Source organism: Corapipo altera, unplaced genomic scaffold, assembly GCF_003945725.1.
Source record: "Corapipo altera isolate COAL_440 unplaced genomic scaffold, ASM394572v1 311, whole genome shotgun sequence".
Classification (NCBI taxonomy): Eukaryota; Metazoa; Chordata; class Aves; order Passeriformes; family Pipridae; genus Corapipo; species Corapipo altera.
In genome coordinates, this window is record NW_020885094.1 from 184,501 (window position 1) to 199,916 (window position 15,416).

A 15,416-nucleotide genomic window follows, 5' to 3' on the forward strand; every position below is an offset into this window, starting at 1 on the left:
GGGGTTTGTGTCCCCTCTGGCTGTGACCTGACGGGGTTTGTGTCCCCTCTGCCCCCCAGGCTGCCCTGGTGTGTGGCAGGATGTCCTCCTACGGGCAGCTGGTGAGCGCCCGCTGTGCCTCCCCCTGCGAGGTGTCGTGTCCCCAGCCCTACGTCCACTGCTGCAACGAGCCCTGCGTGGCCTCCTGCGGGGACTCCAGAGCCATCGTCTACGCCCCACCCGTGGTGGTGACATTCCCGGGGCCCATCATCAGCTCCTGCCCCCAGGAGAGCATCGTGGGAACGGCCATCCCAGAGATTGAGGGAGGGGGAAGCTCCGGAGGGGGAGGGATAGGGTCTGGAGGGGGAGGCTATGGAGGAGGAGGCTCTGGAGGGGGAGGCTATGGAGGAGGAGGGATAGGGTCTGGAGGGGGAGGGGGAGGATATGGAGGAGGAGGGATAGGGTCTGGAGGGGGAGGGATAAGTTCTGGAGGGGGAGGGGGTGGAGGGGGGGGGGGGCGGGGGGGGGGGGGGGATTGGCGCGGGGGGGGGAGGCTCTGGAGGGGGAGGGATGGGCTATGGAGGCTCCTGTGGTGGAGGTGGGGGCTCCTATGGAGGGGAGGGCTCGTGTGGTGGGGGGTTCTCCCGCTGGGCGAGCGTTTACAGGAACTCCTATTTCTCGGGGCTGGGTAGGAATTCTTACCCCTATTTTTCCAGAGGGTACTACAGGTCTCGCTTTGGGCCTTTTTAACCCTCTAAGAGAGAGGAATGTCCAAAGGAAAAATAGGATCTCGACCAGTAGCTGACCCAGACAAGCCAGGCAGCCCCTGCTCCAGCTGCTGCGCTCGGAGCCGGGGTTGTTGGGCTCTCCCTGCGCTTTGTCCAAGGCTTTGGATCCCACTGTGCCTCCCTGTGTCCCCTGTGTTGTGTTTTGTACTTCCTGAACCCGAAGAGAGTCAAACAAGTCCCGGGACTGGACCGTGGAAGTGTCCAGCTGGTGACCAGAATGTCCCGGGAGCCCCGAGCTCCTCCGAAGGCCGAAGGACTGGGAATGTCGTTCTCTGTGTCCACGTTGCCTCATCCTCCCAGACTCTATTTCACTTTTTGTTGGTATTAAATCCCTGTTGCATCACAGCCCTGGCTTCTGGCTTTCATTTCACCCCCGTCTCAGAGTCACAAACCAATCTGAAAGAAGTCAACCTGGTGCATCAATCCTTGTGCAGTAATTGTTACCATCAGAGAAGAATTAATTCCCCCACGTGGCAACCATGATTTGTCAGAAATTCTTCAATAAGGTATTTTTCCCCCTTTTTGATCTATGCCAGGTATCCATACTAATAAACAGAACAGAATCCTGGAATGATTCAGGTTGGAAGGGCCTCTGGAGATGGTCTGGTGCAGCTCCCACTCAAAACCAAAGCACCTCTGGAGCAAGGTCAGTCCTCAGGGTCATTGCCAGTCACTCTTGGAATGTCCCAGAGGAAATGGTTTTGACCTTCAGCAGGGGTTGAAGGAACTGCAGGAGTCCCACCAGAAGACAAGGACATGCTCTGCTTTATCTGGCCCTGATGATAAAATAGTTTATCTGATTGCAGATAAGTGGGTTAGTCTGGATCCAAATGTTGTTGGGAAACCAAGCCAAAAGAAAGGGGAAGAAGTTATTGGGATGCAATTGAGACTCAGCCCACGAGCCTTGCACTCTGCAAAGTGCTGGAATGTCAGACAAATTCCCCCCAGAAGCTGCATCACTGTTTTCCTTTCAGAGCCCCTTCCACTGTGCTGCCCTGGGTGGCAGGGGCTGAGCAAGTGCTGCCGTGCCAAGCACAACATCCATTTCCTTCCTCTGATTGCCTTAATCCTTGTGGTTTGTCAGCTTAATTGGAGCACTAATGCAGTAAATGATCTGAGCTCATTAAGCAGCCCCATGGGATCCCTCGGGCAACAGCAGCGCGGCCGCCCCGGTGCTCCCCAAAAAACAGGGGATCCCAGAGGGCTTCGGGCACAATCCCACCAGAACTGCCTCAGCAGCAGATCCAGGTGTGTTCTCCATGCCTGGAATCGTGGAATCATGGGATGGTTTGGGCTGGAAAGGACCTGAAAGATCACCCAGTGCCACCCCCTGCCAGAGGCAGGGACACCTTCCTCTATCCCAGGTTGCTCCAGCCTGGCCTTGGACACTCCCAGGGATGGGGCAGCCACAGCTTCTCTGGGCAACCTGTGCCAGGGCCTCCCCACCCTCACAGGGGAGAATTTCTTCCCAATATCCCACCTAACACTCCCCTGTGTCACTTTGAGCCCATTCCCCCTGTCCTGTCTCTCCAGGGTCTGTGGGAAGTGCCCGAGGTGTTGAGGGCTCTGCAGTTTCAGCCTTGGCTCAGAGAGCAGAGTGGGCTGTGGCAGAAATGGCCCAGCAATTCTCACTCCCATTACTCCACCTTTCATCCTCCGACCTCTTGAGCAAGCCCCATGTGGGGGTGGAACTCTCCTGGGTAAACTGGGAGGCATCACCTTCCCTGCAGCCCCAGTTTACAGGGACAGCCCTGGATCAGCCTCGGAATCGCTGAGTCTGATCCTCTCGGTCCTGTGGGAGCCCAGCTGGGTGAAGCTGAGTGTGGGTGCACTCACCACCCACTCTCTGCAACCCACATTGCACAGAATTATCAAAATTATCCAGAATTATACATTATCCAGAATGTTCCCAGCTTGAAATGAGCACTTGGGAACGATCCCTGCCAGGTTCAGCCACTGGAATTTGTGGAAGTTCTTCCCTACACAGAACACACAGTGAGAAGGGAAGGCTTGGGGGTGACCTCAGTGTGTGGTGACCAGTCAGAGGCTGGGATTTTGCAAGATAAAAAAAGAAGTGAGTTTTAGCTACTCTGTAGCTCCAGAGAAGTGCAGTGAGGTCAGACTTACCCTGCTAGCTTGGAGGAATAAATCAGTGGGGCTGGAAGGACAGAAGATCTCTCAGTTCTCTCCCCTTTTATACAGCTTTTTGGATAATGAGGAGGATGTGAGATCATCCGTTATTTGCCAAATTCATGTCACCTGCAAGTAAAAAAAAGATCCTCTCTTAAGCCCTGTGATTGTTTCCACCTCAGCTCATCTTTGGTGCTCCACTTCCAGCCCTGCTCTGAGTGACACGAATCCAACACCCACCCGGTTCCTTTTGTCTCCAGCTCCGTGGAGAACAATCCTTTTGGCATCATCCTGCTTCCAAAGGAAACAGGAGCTGATCTCTGTGTTTGCTGCTCTTCAGTGACCCGAAGGAAGGTCACTGCTGTGTCAGTCACAGGTTTGGGGTGTAATCCTTGGATTTAGGGATAATCCCTCCCAGGGGATCGCCCGACCCCACCTGGGATGGGGGGTCAGGATTCGTTGTAACCCCCCCTAAATCCATCCCAAGGGATGACAGAGCAGAACACAGAGCAAGGGGCTGAGGTGACACGTGACATGAATTTAAGCCCTGAGCCCTGGGAGTCATTTCCCCCAATTAAGTGTCAAAGCTCATTTTGGGGTGTTGTGCTCAGAGCTTTGTCATGAGGAGCCACCCAAGAGTCACCAGGTCTTTGTGCTCCAAGGTCTCAGAATCACAGAACCATCCCAGCTGGGAAAGCCCTTCCATTCCAACCCCTTCCATGAAAAAAACCCTCCCTGAAATTCTTCAGGAGGGAGGTTGAACCTCAGAATCATCTCATATTGCTCAACATCAGTTCAAGCCACTGTCAAAAGCAGACTTGGAAGGTTGATCTTTCCAGACCCCACTTGGCAAATCATCAGCAAAAAACAACAAGCAGGGGTCAGTTCCCACTGAGAATCCAGTGAGGTCACCAGAGGGATATTGCACAGGCTGTCAAATTTCAGCCCAGTAAAACCCTCAAATTTATGATATGAGAGTGGCACTGTATATGTCCAGGGTTGATTTGCTAATTAGAAACTATGAAAATAATTATGAGCATCAGAGGAGTCACACAGAAAAAAAAAAATAAATCACAATTTGGTAAGTGGTGGAGATTTTATGAGGTGCTTCACATCCCTGGAGCTGCCTGCAAAGGGGTATAAAAGCAGGAACATCTCTGGAGTCTCCTAAAGCCTTCTCCTGACTTCTCCTGCTACTCGAGGTAAGTTGGATTTAAACTGATACTTCCCATCTGTCCTGTTTCATGTTTAGTTTAAATGAGGACTCTTTCCTGGGTCTGTACTTTGTGATTTTAGCCTTGAGCTGTGGCAGTGAAACCCTCCTTTCCCAGGAGACTCCCCGCAGTAACTCGGAGATGGTGCTGGAAACCAACTTGGCATTTAAAGAGGATTTTAAAAGAGTTACTTCATTTTTTTCCTTATGGCTTTCAAAACTTGAGGGAGGCAAATATAAAGCTTAACTCTGCTGGATGAAGAAGAGTCCTGGGGCAGGAAGGGAGGAAGAAAAGGTGTCACAGGACAGGAGGATTTAAGGCAGGAGTTTCAGAAAGGACATGGAGGGGTTGGAGCTTGTCCAGAGAAGGGAAAGGAGCTGGGAAAGGGGCTGGAGCAGCAGGAGAAGGGTCTGGAGAAGTCCTGAGGGAGCTGGGGGGGCTCAGCCTGGAGAAAAGGAGGCTCAGGGGGGACCTTCTGGCTCTGGAATTCCCTGACAGGAGGGGGGAGCTGGGGGGGGTCGGGCTCTGCTCCCAGGGAACAAGGGACAGGAGGAGGGGAAATGGCCTCAAGCTGTGCCAGGGGAGGGTCAGGTTGGCCATGAGGATGAATTTCCCCATGGAAAGGGTGTTCAGGGCTTGGCAGGGGCTGCCCAGGGAGGTGGGGGAGTCCCCAGCCCTGGAGGTGTCCAGGGAAGGACTGGATGTGGCACTGAGTGCTCTGGGCTGGGGCCAAGGTGGGCATCGGGCACAGGGGGGACTCGATGACCCAGGAGGGCTTTTCCAACCTCAGGGATTCTGGGATTCTGTGTCTGGGAAGGACAAGGGTCTGATTTGCCCCCCTAGCCCCGTGATGGGCACCCAGCAGCCCCTGCCCGTGGTGCTGTCCTGACTCCCACCTTGTCTTTCCCAGCTCCAGCTCCAACCCGAGGACCATGAGCAGCATCAGCTCCCGGTGCCAGCCCGGCTGTGAGGTGACCTGCCCCGAGCCCTGTGCCTATGGCAGGAGCCTTGGCTCCTGTGTGACAGCCTGTGGGGACTCCAGGGCCGTCGTTTATGCCCCTCCAGTCCTCATCACCTTCCCGGGCCCCGTCGTCAGCAGCTGCCCCCAGGAAGCTTATGTGGGGTCGTCCTTCCCGCAGCCCTCCGGTGCTCTGACCCCCAGGATGGGAGGCTCCTATGGCTCCTATGGCTCTGGGGGCTCCTATGGCTCTGGGGGCTCCTATGGCTCTGGGGGCATGTCAGGAATGGGGGGCTCCTCTGGCTCTGGGGGCTCCTATGGCTCTGGGGGCATGTCGGGCATGGGGGGCTCCTCTGGATGCTGCAGCTCCGGAGGCTCCGGGGGCTCCTCGAGGCTGGGGGGGTGTTACAGCAGGAGGTTCTACACCAGCCTCTGTTCCCGCCTGGGAAACTGAGGCTCCTTTCCAGGCACCCAAAAAGCCCCAGACCAGGCGAGGAACCAGGAGATGACAACGCAGAGCCTGGATCCTCCGCCGGGATCGGCTCCCAGGGTTGGCAAAAGCCCCAACAGGAGCCACCCCCGCTCAGCACCCCCGAAAACTGGGCCCACACCTCTCTGCTGCTGCTTTTCTGCCTTTGTCTGTTATTGGTGACAGCTCCTCTGATCCTCCTGCACTGCCTGCTCCCCGTCTGACTGGGCCAACTGCAGAAAAAATGATGACCTGAAAGGCCTGACCCAGAGTCTGTCAATCCCTCCGTGACAGGAGAAGAACAGTGGGTGGAAGTTGGACTCTGCTTGGGCAGGGAGTGCTGTGCTCCAAGGAGTGCCTGCTCTGTGTCATGGGCCACCTCCTTCTCCAGTGTATCCCAATAAAACCCTCCTGCATCATCACATTTTGGTTGAGCTTCCCTTTCTCTGCGGGGCCGTTCTGGTCTGACCCTCCCCGCTGACTCCCTGCACTTCCTCGAGCCTGAGAGCAGCAATTATGTGGTTTTGTGGTAATTGCTGAAGTAATCAAGGAGCTGTGAAAGGGAGGGTTGGAGGAAACATTCCAAATTTAAGCCCACAAAGGAGTTCAGGGGTTCTTTGTGGGTCACGGAGGTTTCTGGAGGTGGTGACTCGATGTTTTTGTGCCACTTCCAGTCCTTCCCTGGGCACCTCCAGGGCTGGGGACTCCCCCACCTCCCTGGGCAGCCCCTGCCAAGGCCTGAACACCCTTTCCAGGGGGAAATTCCTCCTCATGGCCAACCTGACCCTCCCCTGGCACAGCTTGAGGCCGTTTCCCTCCTCCTGTCCCTTGTTCCCTGGGAGCAGAGCCCGACCTCATCCCTTCTATCACTATATTTCATTTAGAGTCAGTTTACTGCAATTATTGTGGCTCCCTGAGGATGTCTGAGGTTTGGGCAACTCCAACACGTTGTCAGAAGTACCTAAAGAATGCAAATCAACTTTTCTTTGAGGTTTGGGAATGGGAACTGAAGAAAATCCACCAAGGAAACTACTTGATTGTCACCTCGAGCTTGCAGTGTCAGGCACTTGGAGATGTGTAGAAATTGCTCTCGACTGTGGCCCCATCCAAGGGCTGCAGTTATATCACAGCAAAATGAGCTTTCACATCACCAGGGTGTGCAGGAGAGGATTTCCTAAGGGGGGAGTGACACAAGAGCAGGAATCACACCTTGTGTTGTTGTTTTTGTAGCTGCTCCTGGGAGCAGAAGCACAAAGAGACCGATGGGTGAGTCTCCAAGTGGGACTGAAAGCTGAAGATGTCTTAAAACCCAGCTCTACCCCCTCTGATGTTCCTTGGAAAAGTATCCCTGTGACAGATTCCTGACTTGGAAAATCTAGTTTTTCTCTCTCTCTAAAACCAAGGTGAAAATGGCAGGAACAGAGATTTTAATTGGCAGCTTCTCTGGAGGTGGGAAGGAAATTAGATGACACAGAACCAAGCAATGGCTTGAGTTCCCAGTGCTTAAGGAATTAAGGGATTTTAATCTGTGATTAATGATGGCAGACAATAAACTCATCAGCTCCAAGCAAAACCTTAATAGGGCTGAAGAAACAGGCTCAATTTGAAAACAATTAGATAATTTGCTTGGAATCATCACGAAGCTCTGCAGCAAGGAGGGAAAAATCCCAGACTGCCAGGAGGAGGTGAAATCCCACAGTGTGGGGAGGTGGAATTCCAGTTCAGCCACATGAATCCTGGAATGTGTCACAGGGAGCAACGTTTTCCACTGCTGCAAATTGCTGCTGTCACCTGAAGGGCCCTGGAGGTCCCTCAAGGTCGTGGGACAGAAGGTTTTCATCTTGGGGCAACGAGTGTCCCAGTGAAAAAAGAGGTTTGGGGGTGAAAAGGTGAAAAAGAAAACATTGGGCAAAAAATAGCGATGCAACAGAACTTTAATGGTGGTGGGTGGATGGGAAGCTGGGGAGAGGTGTGGGGAATGCAGTCCCACAGCACACGGAGCTGTCCCAGGGAGCTGGGAAGTGCTGCAGCTCCACGGGGACCAGCAAAGTCCATCCCCGGCACATCCCCGGGACTGCAGCTCCCCCGGGAGCTCAGCACAGCCCAGGGCTGCTGCCAGGGCACAGGGGGGGGCTCCTCAGAAGTAAAAGGAGCCACAGTTTCCTCCCCCAAACCTCCGGGAACCCCCGTAGGAGCTGCCCCCTCCATAGGAACCCCCCCCGTAGGAGCTGCCCCCGACGCAGGAGCCCCCGAAGGCCCCGCCAGAGGAGCTGGAGCCAAAGGACCTTCTGCCCCCATAGGAGCCCCCAAAGGACCTCCTGCCCCCATAGGAGCCCCCATAGGATCTACCCCCTCCATAGGAGCCCCCAAAGCCCCCCATGGAGCTGCCCCCTCCGTAGGATCCACCCATTCCCCCCATGGAGCTGCCCCCATAGGAGCCCCCCATGGAGCTGCCCCCATATGTGCCCCCTATGGAGCTGCCCCCATAGGAGCCCCCCATGGAGCTGCCCCCATAGGAGCCCCCAATTCCCCCCATGGAACCTCCTCCTCCGTAGGAGCCCCCAGAGTTGCCCCCTGAGCCCCCAAAGTTGCCCCCGATGGGCTGTGGCAGCACGGTGCCCACCAGGCTCTCCTGGGGGCAGGAGCTCAGGATGGGCCCTGGGAAGGTGAGCACCACGGGAGGGGGGTAGACCACGGCCCGGGAGTCCCCGCAGGAGGTGACACAGGGCTGGTTCCAGGCGTCCACGTAGGGCTCTGGGCAGGTCACCTCGCAGGGGGACGAGCAGCCGCTGCTCAGCAGAGCTCCTGAAGACATCTTGGGATGGACAGGAACCTGCAGCGGGACAGGAATCACCAGCTCAGCACCCCAAAGGCCAGGGGAAGAGCAAACCTGGCTCTGCTGTCCTTCACCAGCAGGAAAAAAAAAGGGGAAAGGAGAGTTTGGAAAGGGTCGGGTTTGTCCCTCTGCTGCGTTTCCCCAAAGTTCCTGCTGCTCCAGCAGTGCTGGGAATCGTGGAGGGCAAAGCCAAGCTCCACGTGCCCTTGGAAGCAGCTCATCTCTGGGACTTTGTTGGATCAGGACATACATTTACATCTGATGGGGGTAATGGGCAATATTGAAATCATCCAGGTGAGGAGCATTTGCTGCTCCCAAGCTGTCCTGAAAACACCTTTTGGGATGGAGATAAACCTGCAGCAGGCACAGGAGGAAATTTAAATGTGTTCACAGCTCTGAGCCTTTACAGCCACCACAGTGATCCAATTTATGGTTTCCTGACAGAAGGAATTATTGTCTTATAAATATCGTCTTATAAATATTATTGTCTTATAAATTGTCTTATAAATATTTATTTAAAAATTAATAACATTCGAGGAGAGATCTTTGCTCCAGCTTTGCTCCATTCTGAGTAAAAGCCCAGCTGTGAGTTGTTGAGCTGTGACCTCCTCATCAAACAATCAGGATTTAATTGACACTTTCCCTCTGTGGTTTGGAAGAACACAGGTTCACATTTGAAGACCTGCATCTGCCAATAATTACTGTGACTGGCTGCAAGAACCTCCCCTGCCTGAGAAACAAAACCAAACTGGTATTAGAGAACCACAGAATGTCTGGGTTGGAAAAGACCTCCAGGATCATATTGCTGATCACTGCTGAGCTTTGACATTGAATTATTTCCCAAATTAAACACCAATAACAACATCCCAGTTAATATAAAGGAACACAAAGGCACAGAACTCACCGGGCTCAACGAGGAAACCGAACTGGAGAGAGGAGTTGTTGTGGAACCTGGAGGAAAGTCGGGGTTTTTATACCCTGCCAGGACGTGCCACACGCTTGGGGACCCAGCACTTAACCAGCCCCACGTTTTGCTGTATAAGCTCCTTCTAATTGTAATAATTGCTTTGATAAGTGATCACGATTAGTAAATCAGCTCCACATCATCCAATGTGTGCAACACACCCTTTGTCTCACTTTAATCCTTAAATAGTTTTTGTATGAATTTTGGGACTGGGGCCATTCCCTGACCTCGTTTGACTCCCAGACTGAGCTCTGTTGGCTTGGGGGGGGGGGGTAAAAGTACCAGGTTTTCCTTAAAAACACCAGTTTGGTTTTGTCAGGAGAAATATTTTCTGTTCTGCGGAAGAAACTGAAGTTTAGAATTGTGCAGAATTGGGAAAATGGCAAATTTCCTCTTTCTGTCCCCTTGGATGGGAAAGGTCATTTTTTTTTCCCTGTTTAACACCCACCCAAGGAACTCCCCACAGGAGGGTTCAAACAAATTAATTCCTTGGATCTCCATTGTCAGCCAAGAAAGCACCAGGAAGCACCATGTGAGAGCAAGGGGTGATTTTATTGTCATAATTCTCCTTTTGCCACCTTTCAGGAGAGCTGCAACGATCCAGCAGGACACACAGCTCTTGTCCTGGAGACACCATCTGAGGAAAAAACCCAATAATTTCGGGTATGGAAAGGCTGCACGTGGAGTATGTAAAGGTGCTTTAATCTAAAACAAAATAAGAGAGTCTTAAGAGTGGCAAGGACTGCTTTTTCAGGAAAACCACAGTGGTATTCCTGGATTTAAACCCCTTGTTTGTCGGGAGGAAGAGACACAGAAGCATCAACAGGAGGAGAGATCTCTGAGCAGAGTGTCCTTTGTCAATAACTGGGAGGGCTTTTCCAGCCCTGGGGATCCTTTGATCACTCTGTGTTTCATTTTTCCCCCCTGTGATGTTGATCCTCGGTGTTTATGTAACACGTCCCCAAATCCCTGGTGTTCCCATCCCCACTCAGAAAGTGGAGCACGGGGGAGCTGCTGGGGCTGAGATCTTGCAACAGAACGTGGACAAGTCCTGTCAGGCACCGGTGACAGCCCTTGGTTTGACAGCTTTGCTCGTCAGCAATTCCTCCTCGACTCCTCAATTAGTGTGAAACTCTCGGGTTTCCTACGGTGGGGTTGAGAAATCCCAGCTGACACGAAGAACCCCAGGCCCTGCTGTTGGTTCTCCCATTCTGGTGAATGGCAGCACCTCATCGACCCACCGAGGATTCCCAAGCTGGATTTGGGAGAGAGAAAGTGAAATTTGGTGCATTAAACCCATTTATGAGATCAGTAAAACCCCCTCGTGCTCCCCTACTCAGTCCAGCTTCAACACCAGCGAGCGGCAGCACTTCATCGACCCCCCGAGGATTCCCAGGCCAGGTTTGGGAGAGGGAAAGCGAAATTTGGTGCATTAAACCCGTTTATGAGATCAGTAAAACCCCCTTGTGCATCTCTACCCATTCCAGCTCCGGCCCCAGCGAGGGCCAGGGGCAGCATCAGCTGTGGGGGTCGGGGCAGGAGATCAAAGCCGGGGCGTGCAGGGCTCGTAACGTGACTGGGGACTCATAATAATAAAGTCATCACGTCACTTAAAGAACAATTAGGCCAATTAAAGGAATAATCCACACGGCAAAACACGCTCGGGGAGCGCGTGGGCAGCTCTTGCACAAAGCGTGGCTCCCGTCTCAGGGGGTCTGAGGAGCTATAAAAGGGCTCTCAGGGCTCCCCAGTCCCATCAGAGACGGCTCTTCCTCTGCACTGCTCCAGACCCGGTGAGTTGGACCTTCTTGGCTTTCTGCATGAACCAACAGCACATTAATTCCTGTCTTTACCTGAGGGTTCCTTCTCCTGCAGGGCCTGTGATTGTCTTTTCCATGCTTTAAAACTGAGAGTCTGTTAAATGTCTGCATTTTTAGACACAGCTGATGAATTGTGAGACGGGATTTCCTCAGGCACTCGGATCAGTTCAATATTGTTCCTTTGCCTCCACCATATGTGTGTTGTGATCCAAAAAAATCCCGAAGATGAGCTGCTTCCCAAGGCACGTGGAGCTTGGCTTTGCCCTCCACAATTCCCAGCACTGCTGGAGCAGCAGGAACTTTGGGACAACGCAGCAGAGGGACAAACCCGACCCTTTCCAAACTCTCCTTTCCCCTTTTTTTTCCTGCTGGTGAAGGACAGCAGAGCCAGGTTTGCTCTTCCCCTGGCCTTTGGGGTGCTGAGCTGGTGATTCCTGTCCCGCTGCAGGTTCCTGTCCATCCCAAGATGTCTTCAGGAGCTCTGCTGAGCAGCGGCTGCTCGTCCCCCTGCGAGGTGACCTGCCCAGAGCCCTACGTGGACGCCTGGAACCAGCCCTGTGTCACCTCCTGCGGGGACTCCCGGGCCGTGGTCTACCCCCCTCCCGTGGTGCTCACCTTCCCAGGGCCCATCCTGAGCTCCTGCCCCCAGGAGAGCCTGGTGGGCACCGTGCTGCCACAGCCCATCGGGGGCAACTTTGGGGGCTCAGGGGGCAACTCTGGGGGCTCCTATGGAGGAGGAGGTTCCATGGGGGGAATTGGGGGCTCCTATGGGGGCAGCTCCATAGGGGGCACATATGGGGGCAGCTCCATGGGGGGCTCCTATGGGGGCAGCTCCATGGGGGGAATGGGTGGATCCTACGGAGGGGGCAGCTCCATGGGGGGCTTTGGGGGCTCCTATGGAGGGGGTAGATCCTATGGGGGCTCCTATGGGGGCAGGAGGTCCTTTGGGGGCTCCTATGGGGGCAGAAGGTCCTTTGGCTCCAGCTCCTCTGGCGGGGCCTTCGGGGGCTCCTGCGTCGGGGGCAGCTCCTACGGGGGGGGTTCCTATGGAGGGGGCAGCTCCTACGGGGGTTCCCGGAGGTTTGGGGGAGGAAACTGTGGCTCCTTTTACTTCTGAGGAGCCCCCCCTGTGCCCTGGCAGCAGCCCTGGGCTGTGCTGAGCTCCCGGGGGAGCTGCAGTCCCGGGGATGTGCCGGGGATGGACTTTGCTGGTCCCCGTGGAGCTGCAGCACTTCCCAGCTCCCTGGGACAGCTCCGTGTGCTGTGGGACTGCATTCCCCACACCCACCCTGTGTTTCCCTGGCATTAAAGTTCTGTTGCATTCAAACTCAATCTTTGGTGTTTTTTCCTTGTAACTTGTTTTTTCAGGGAATATTTTTTTGTGCAATTCAGCAACTGAGAAAGATTCGAGGGTCCTGGTGGAGAATCAGGCTCTTGAGGGTCCTGGTGGAGAATCAGGCCCCTTTATTACATTGCAACACTGGGTCTGAGTGGGGGAAGAATGTATTTTGCAGCACATCCTTCTAAATAGCCAATACTAAACAGTGGGATTTCCCACCAGTGTCACCTGGAAAGGAATCAAATGGGAAAATCATCTGATGCCTTCCTGGGAGCATGACCTGGTGTCAGACCCATTCCTCCCCAAACCAGGATCCTGCAATGCCAGTTTGAGTTGTAACATCATAATTCTGCCACCTTAAGGCCTCTGGTTCTCAGATTTTTCTGAGAGAACCCCTGAATATTTCGGGTTCTGTGCTCACAGAGCCTCCAGCTCTGCCTGGGCTCGGTGCTCCCTCTGCCTCCTCGTTGCCAGGACGACACTTTCCCAGAAGAACGTGACTCAACCCCCTGGATGTGGAAGGACAACCCTGCTGAGGAACGTGGAGAGTCTGAGACCTGAGGGGGGAGAGGAGAACAGACAAAAACACAAAGGCAACCAAAGGGATTCCCCAGAGAATCACTTTTTTAAGCCCTTGGCGTTGGTTTTGGGGAATCACAGGATCACTGAGGTTGGAAAAGGCCTCCCAGCCCCTTCTCCAGCTTCCCCAACAATTCACATTCATTTCCCTGCTCACAAAACCATTTGTCACTTCCCCAATTTGAAGCCTGAAATCCTTCACCAGCAGTGATTCTACAATTACTTCCTCATCTCTGGATTTTATAAGTGGAAATAAATAAATACAGGCAGGAGAATAAATGAATTTATGTGTGTGAAAGTGGGACTTGCTCCAAAGCTCCCTCTGGAGCTGCTCTGGGGAGGGCACCTCGTGCCAGGGGGGTGGGAGAGGCTCTTCCTCCATCCCTGCTCCTGCCAAGGGGCTCTGTGGGAAGTGCCCGAGGCAGGAATAGGGCAAAGGAGGAACATCTGGAGCTGGAAATGCATTTCAGACAGGATAAAAGCCACGGGAGGGGAGCTGAGGGCACAGGAGGAGTCACCCTGGCAGGGCTGGAGTTGCTGAAAGGGGATGGAGAGGAGACTCAGTCACCCCTCACTGACCCAAAACTGCCAGAGAACAAACCCTGCTCACCTGCTCCCAGCCCTGGGAACAGCCCAGGGAGCACCTGGAGCTGCTGGAGCCACTCCAGAGGAGCTGAGCAGAGGGATGGAGCAGCTCTGCCAGGGGGGAAAGGCTGGGAAAACTGGGATTGTTCAGCCTGGAGAAGAGAAGCTTTGGGGTGACACAGTTGTGGCCTTCCAGGACCTGAAGGGGCTACAGGAAAAATAAAGAGATTATTTCCAAGGGCCTGGAGTGTCAGGATGAGGGGGAATGGCTTCACACTGACAGAGGGGGGGCTTAGATGGGATATTGGGAAGAAATTGTTCCCTGTGAGGGTTGGGAGGCCCTGGCTCAGGTTGCCCAGAGAAGCTGTGGCTGCCCCTGGATCCCTGGAAGTGTCCAAGGCCAGGTTGGAGCAACCTGGGATAGTGGGAGGTGTCCCTGCCCAGGGCAGGGGGTGGCACTGGTTGATCTTTCAGGCCCCTTCCAATCCAAACCATTCCAGGATTCTATTCCAATCCCCTCTCAGGGCACATCTCCCCTTCCCTGCACAGGTCTGGTTGACACCCTGACCGTGGGACCCTCCACCCAATCCCACTGCACCTGAACCCCCTGAACCCTTTCTGGGGCCATTTCCCTCCTTTCTGCACACTCCCAACACTTTTTTGCCTGTTTTTGTTGTGATTTCTGTGCTATCAACCCCCCTCCTGGAAACAAAAGCGACTTTGGAGGCTCCCCTGGGCAGAAGCACTTACTGCAATTGTTCTGAGGAAATGCTTTTGGATGGTTTTGCAAACACCCACTAACATTTTATATATGCAAAGTGTTGTGGCGCTCTGATGTTTAATGACAGGCTGCTGGGGGCTGAACTGCCCGGGATTGAATCATAGCGTCGCTGGGAAATAAATGTGCCAGGGCCAGGCACGTGATCCCTGAGTCAGAGGGTGAAGAACACCTGGGGAATGGGGAGCCCCTTGGATCCGGGCATTGCCAGCCGGCCTGGTGTTTGTTGTCCTGATGATATTATTGAAATCAGGCTGGCCAAGCATTCACCTCTCCAAACCAGGCCATAGTTGGGCATTTAAATGGGATTTAAATGGGATTTAAATGGGATTGTGCTTCTCTCTCACCTGAGGGGGCCGGGGTTGAGCTCCCAGTTGCTGCTTCGTCACAGCAGGTCAAGCTGGGCCAAAGCTGGGGCTGTAACTCTCAGTGCTCTGTGTCTGAAGGTGTCCTGGGAAACCCTCAATAAATCAGCTGTCCCTCCTTTCCCTGGTTCTCTGTGTGTTGAACAGGGAATGATCAGTGTTGGTGGCTTTGCTGCTCCCTCACCCTGAGACTCCCACACTCCTCCTCACACTCCTCCTGTTCCTGGTGCAGCTGTGACCAAACCCACCGTGAGCTGGGCTGGGGACGGGCTGATTTATCCCATACCAGGATCCCTCTGACCAGCCCACTTTTACCAAAATGAGTTTTCTCCTCTCGTGTTTCTCCCTGGGAACGATCAGGAGCTGCGTGGCAGAGGAGGAGGAACCTCATGCTGGACTGGGGCTGCAGCTGCCACACCAACCCTGGTGCTGTTTTATATCCCAGAATCCCAGAAAAGCCGTGGAGGGACCTCTGGAGATCACCCAGGGCAGGGTCACCCAGAGCAGGTGACACAGGGACACATCCAGGTGGGTCTGGGATGTCTCCAGGGAGGGACATTCCAACCCTTTCCCGGGCAGCTCTTCCACCCTCCATGGACAGAGGTTCTTCCC

General features: G+C 54.1%; 3 protein-coding genes across 3 annotated transcripts in view; 2 read left to right on the forward strand and 1 right to left on the reverse strand.

Moving 5' to 3' along the window:
* Window positions 1-5,523, forward strand: part of LOC113960198 (scale keratin-like) — a 6,474-nt gene extending 951 nt beyond the window's left edge. The window contains exons 2-3 of the mRNA XM_027669617.1: window positions 60-334; window positions 5,022-5,523. Of these exons, the coding sequence (XP_027525418.1) occupies window positions 81-334; window positions 5,022-5,523 (756 nt within the window). The 5' untranslated portion in view covers window positions 60-80. The remainder of the gene's footprint in view (window positions 1-59; window positions 335-5,021) is intronic.
* Window positions 5,524-7,675: 2,152 nt separating this feature from the next.
* Window positions 7,676-8,353, reverse strand: LOC113960199 (scale keratin-like). Its single transcript, XM_027669618.1, has one exon. It carries the CDS (start codon window positions 8,351-8,353, stop codon window positions 7,676-7,678), a length of 678 nt encoding a protein of 225 aa, XP_027525419.1.
* A 3,271-nt stretch (window positions 8,354-11,624) lies between these two features.
* On the forward strand, window positions 11,625-12,275 carry LOC113960200 (keratin, type I cytoskeletal 9-like). The gene has a single exon (XM_027669619.1). The coding sequence runs from the start codon at window positions 11,625-11,627 to the stop codon at window positions 12,273-12,275; it is 651 nt and encodes a 216-aa protein (XP_027525420.1).
* The last annotated feature ends 3,141 nt before the right edge of the window (window positions 12,276-15,416 follow it).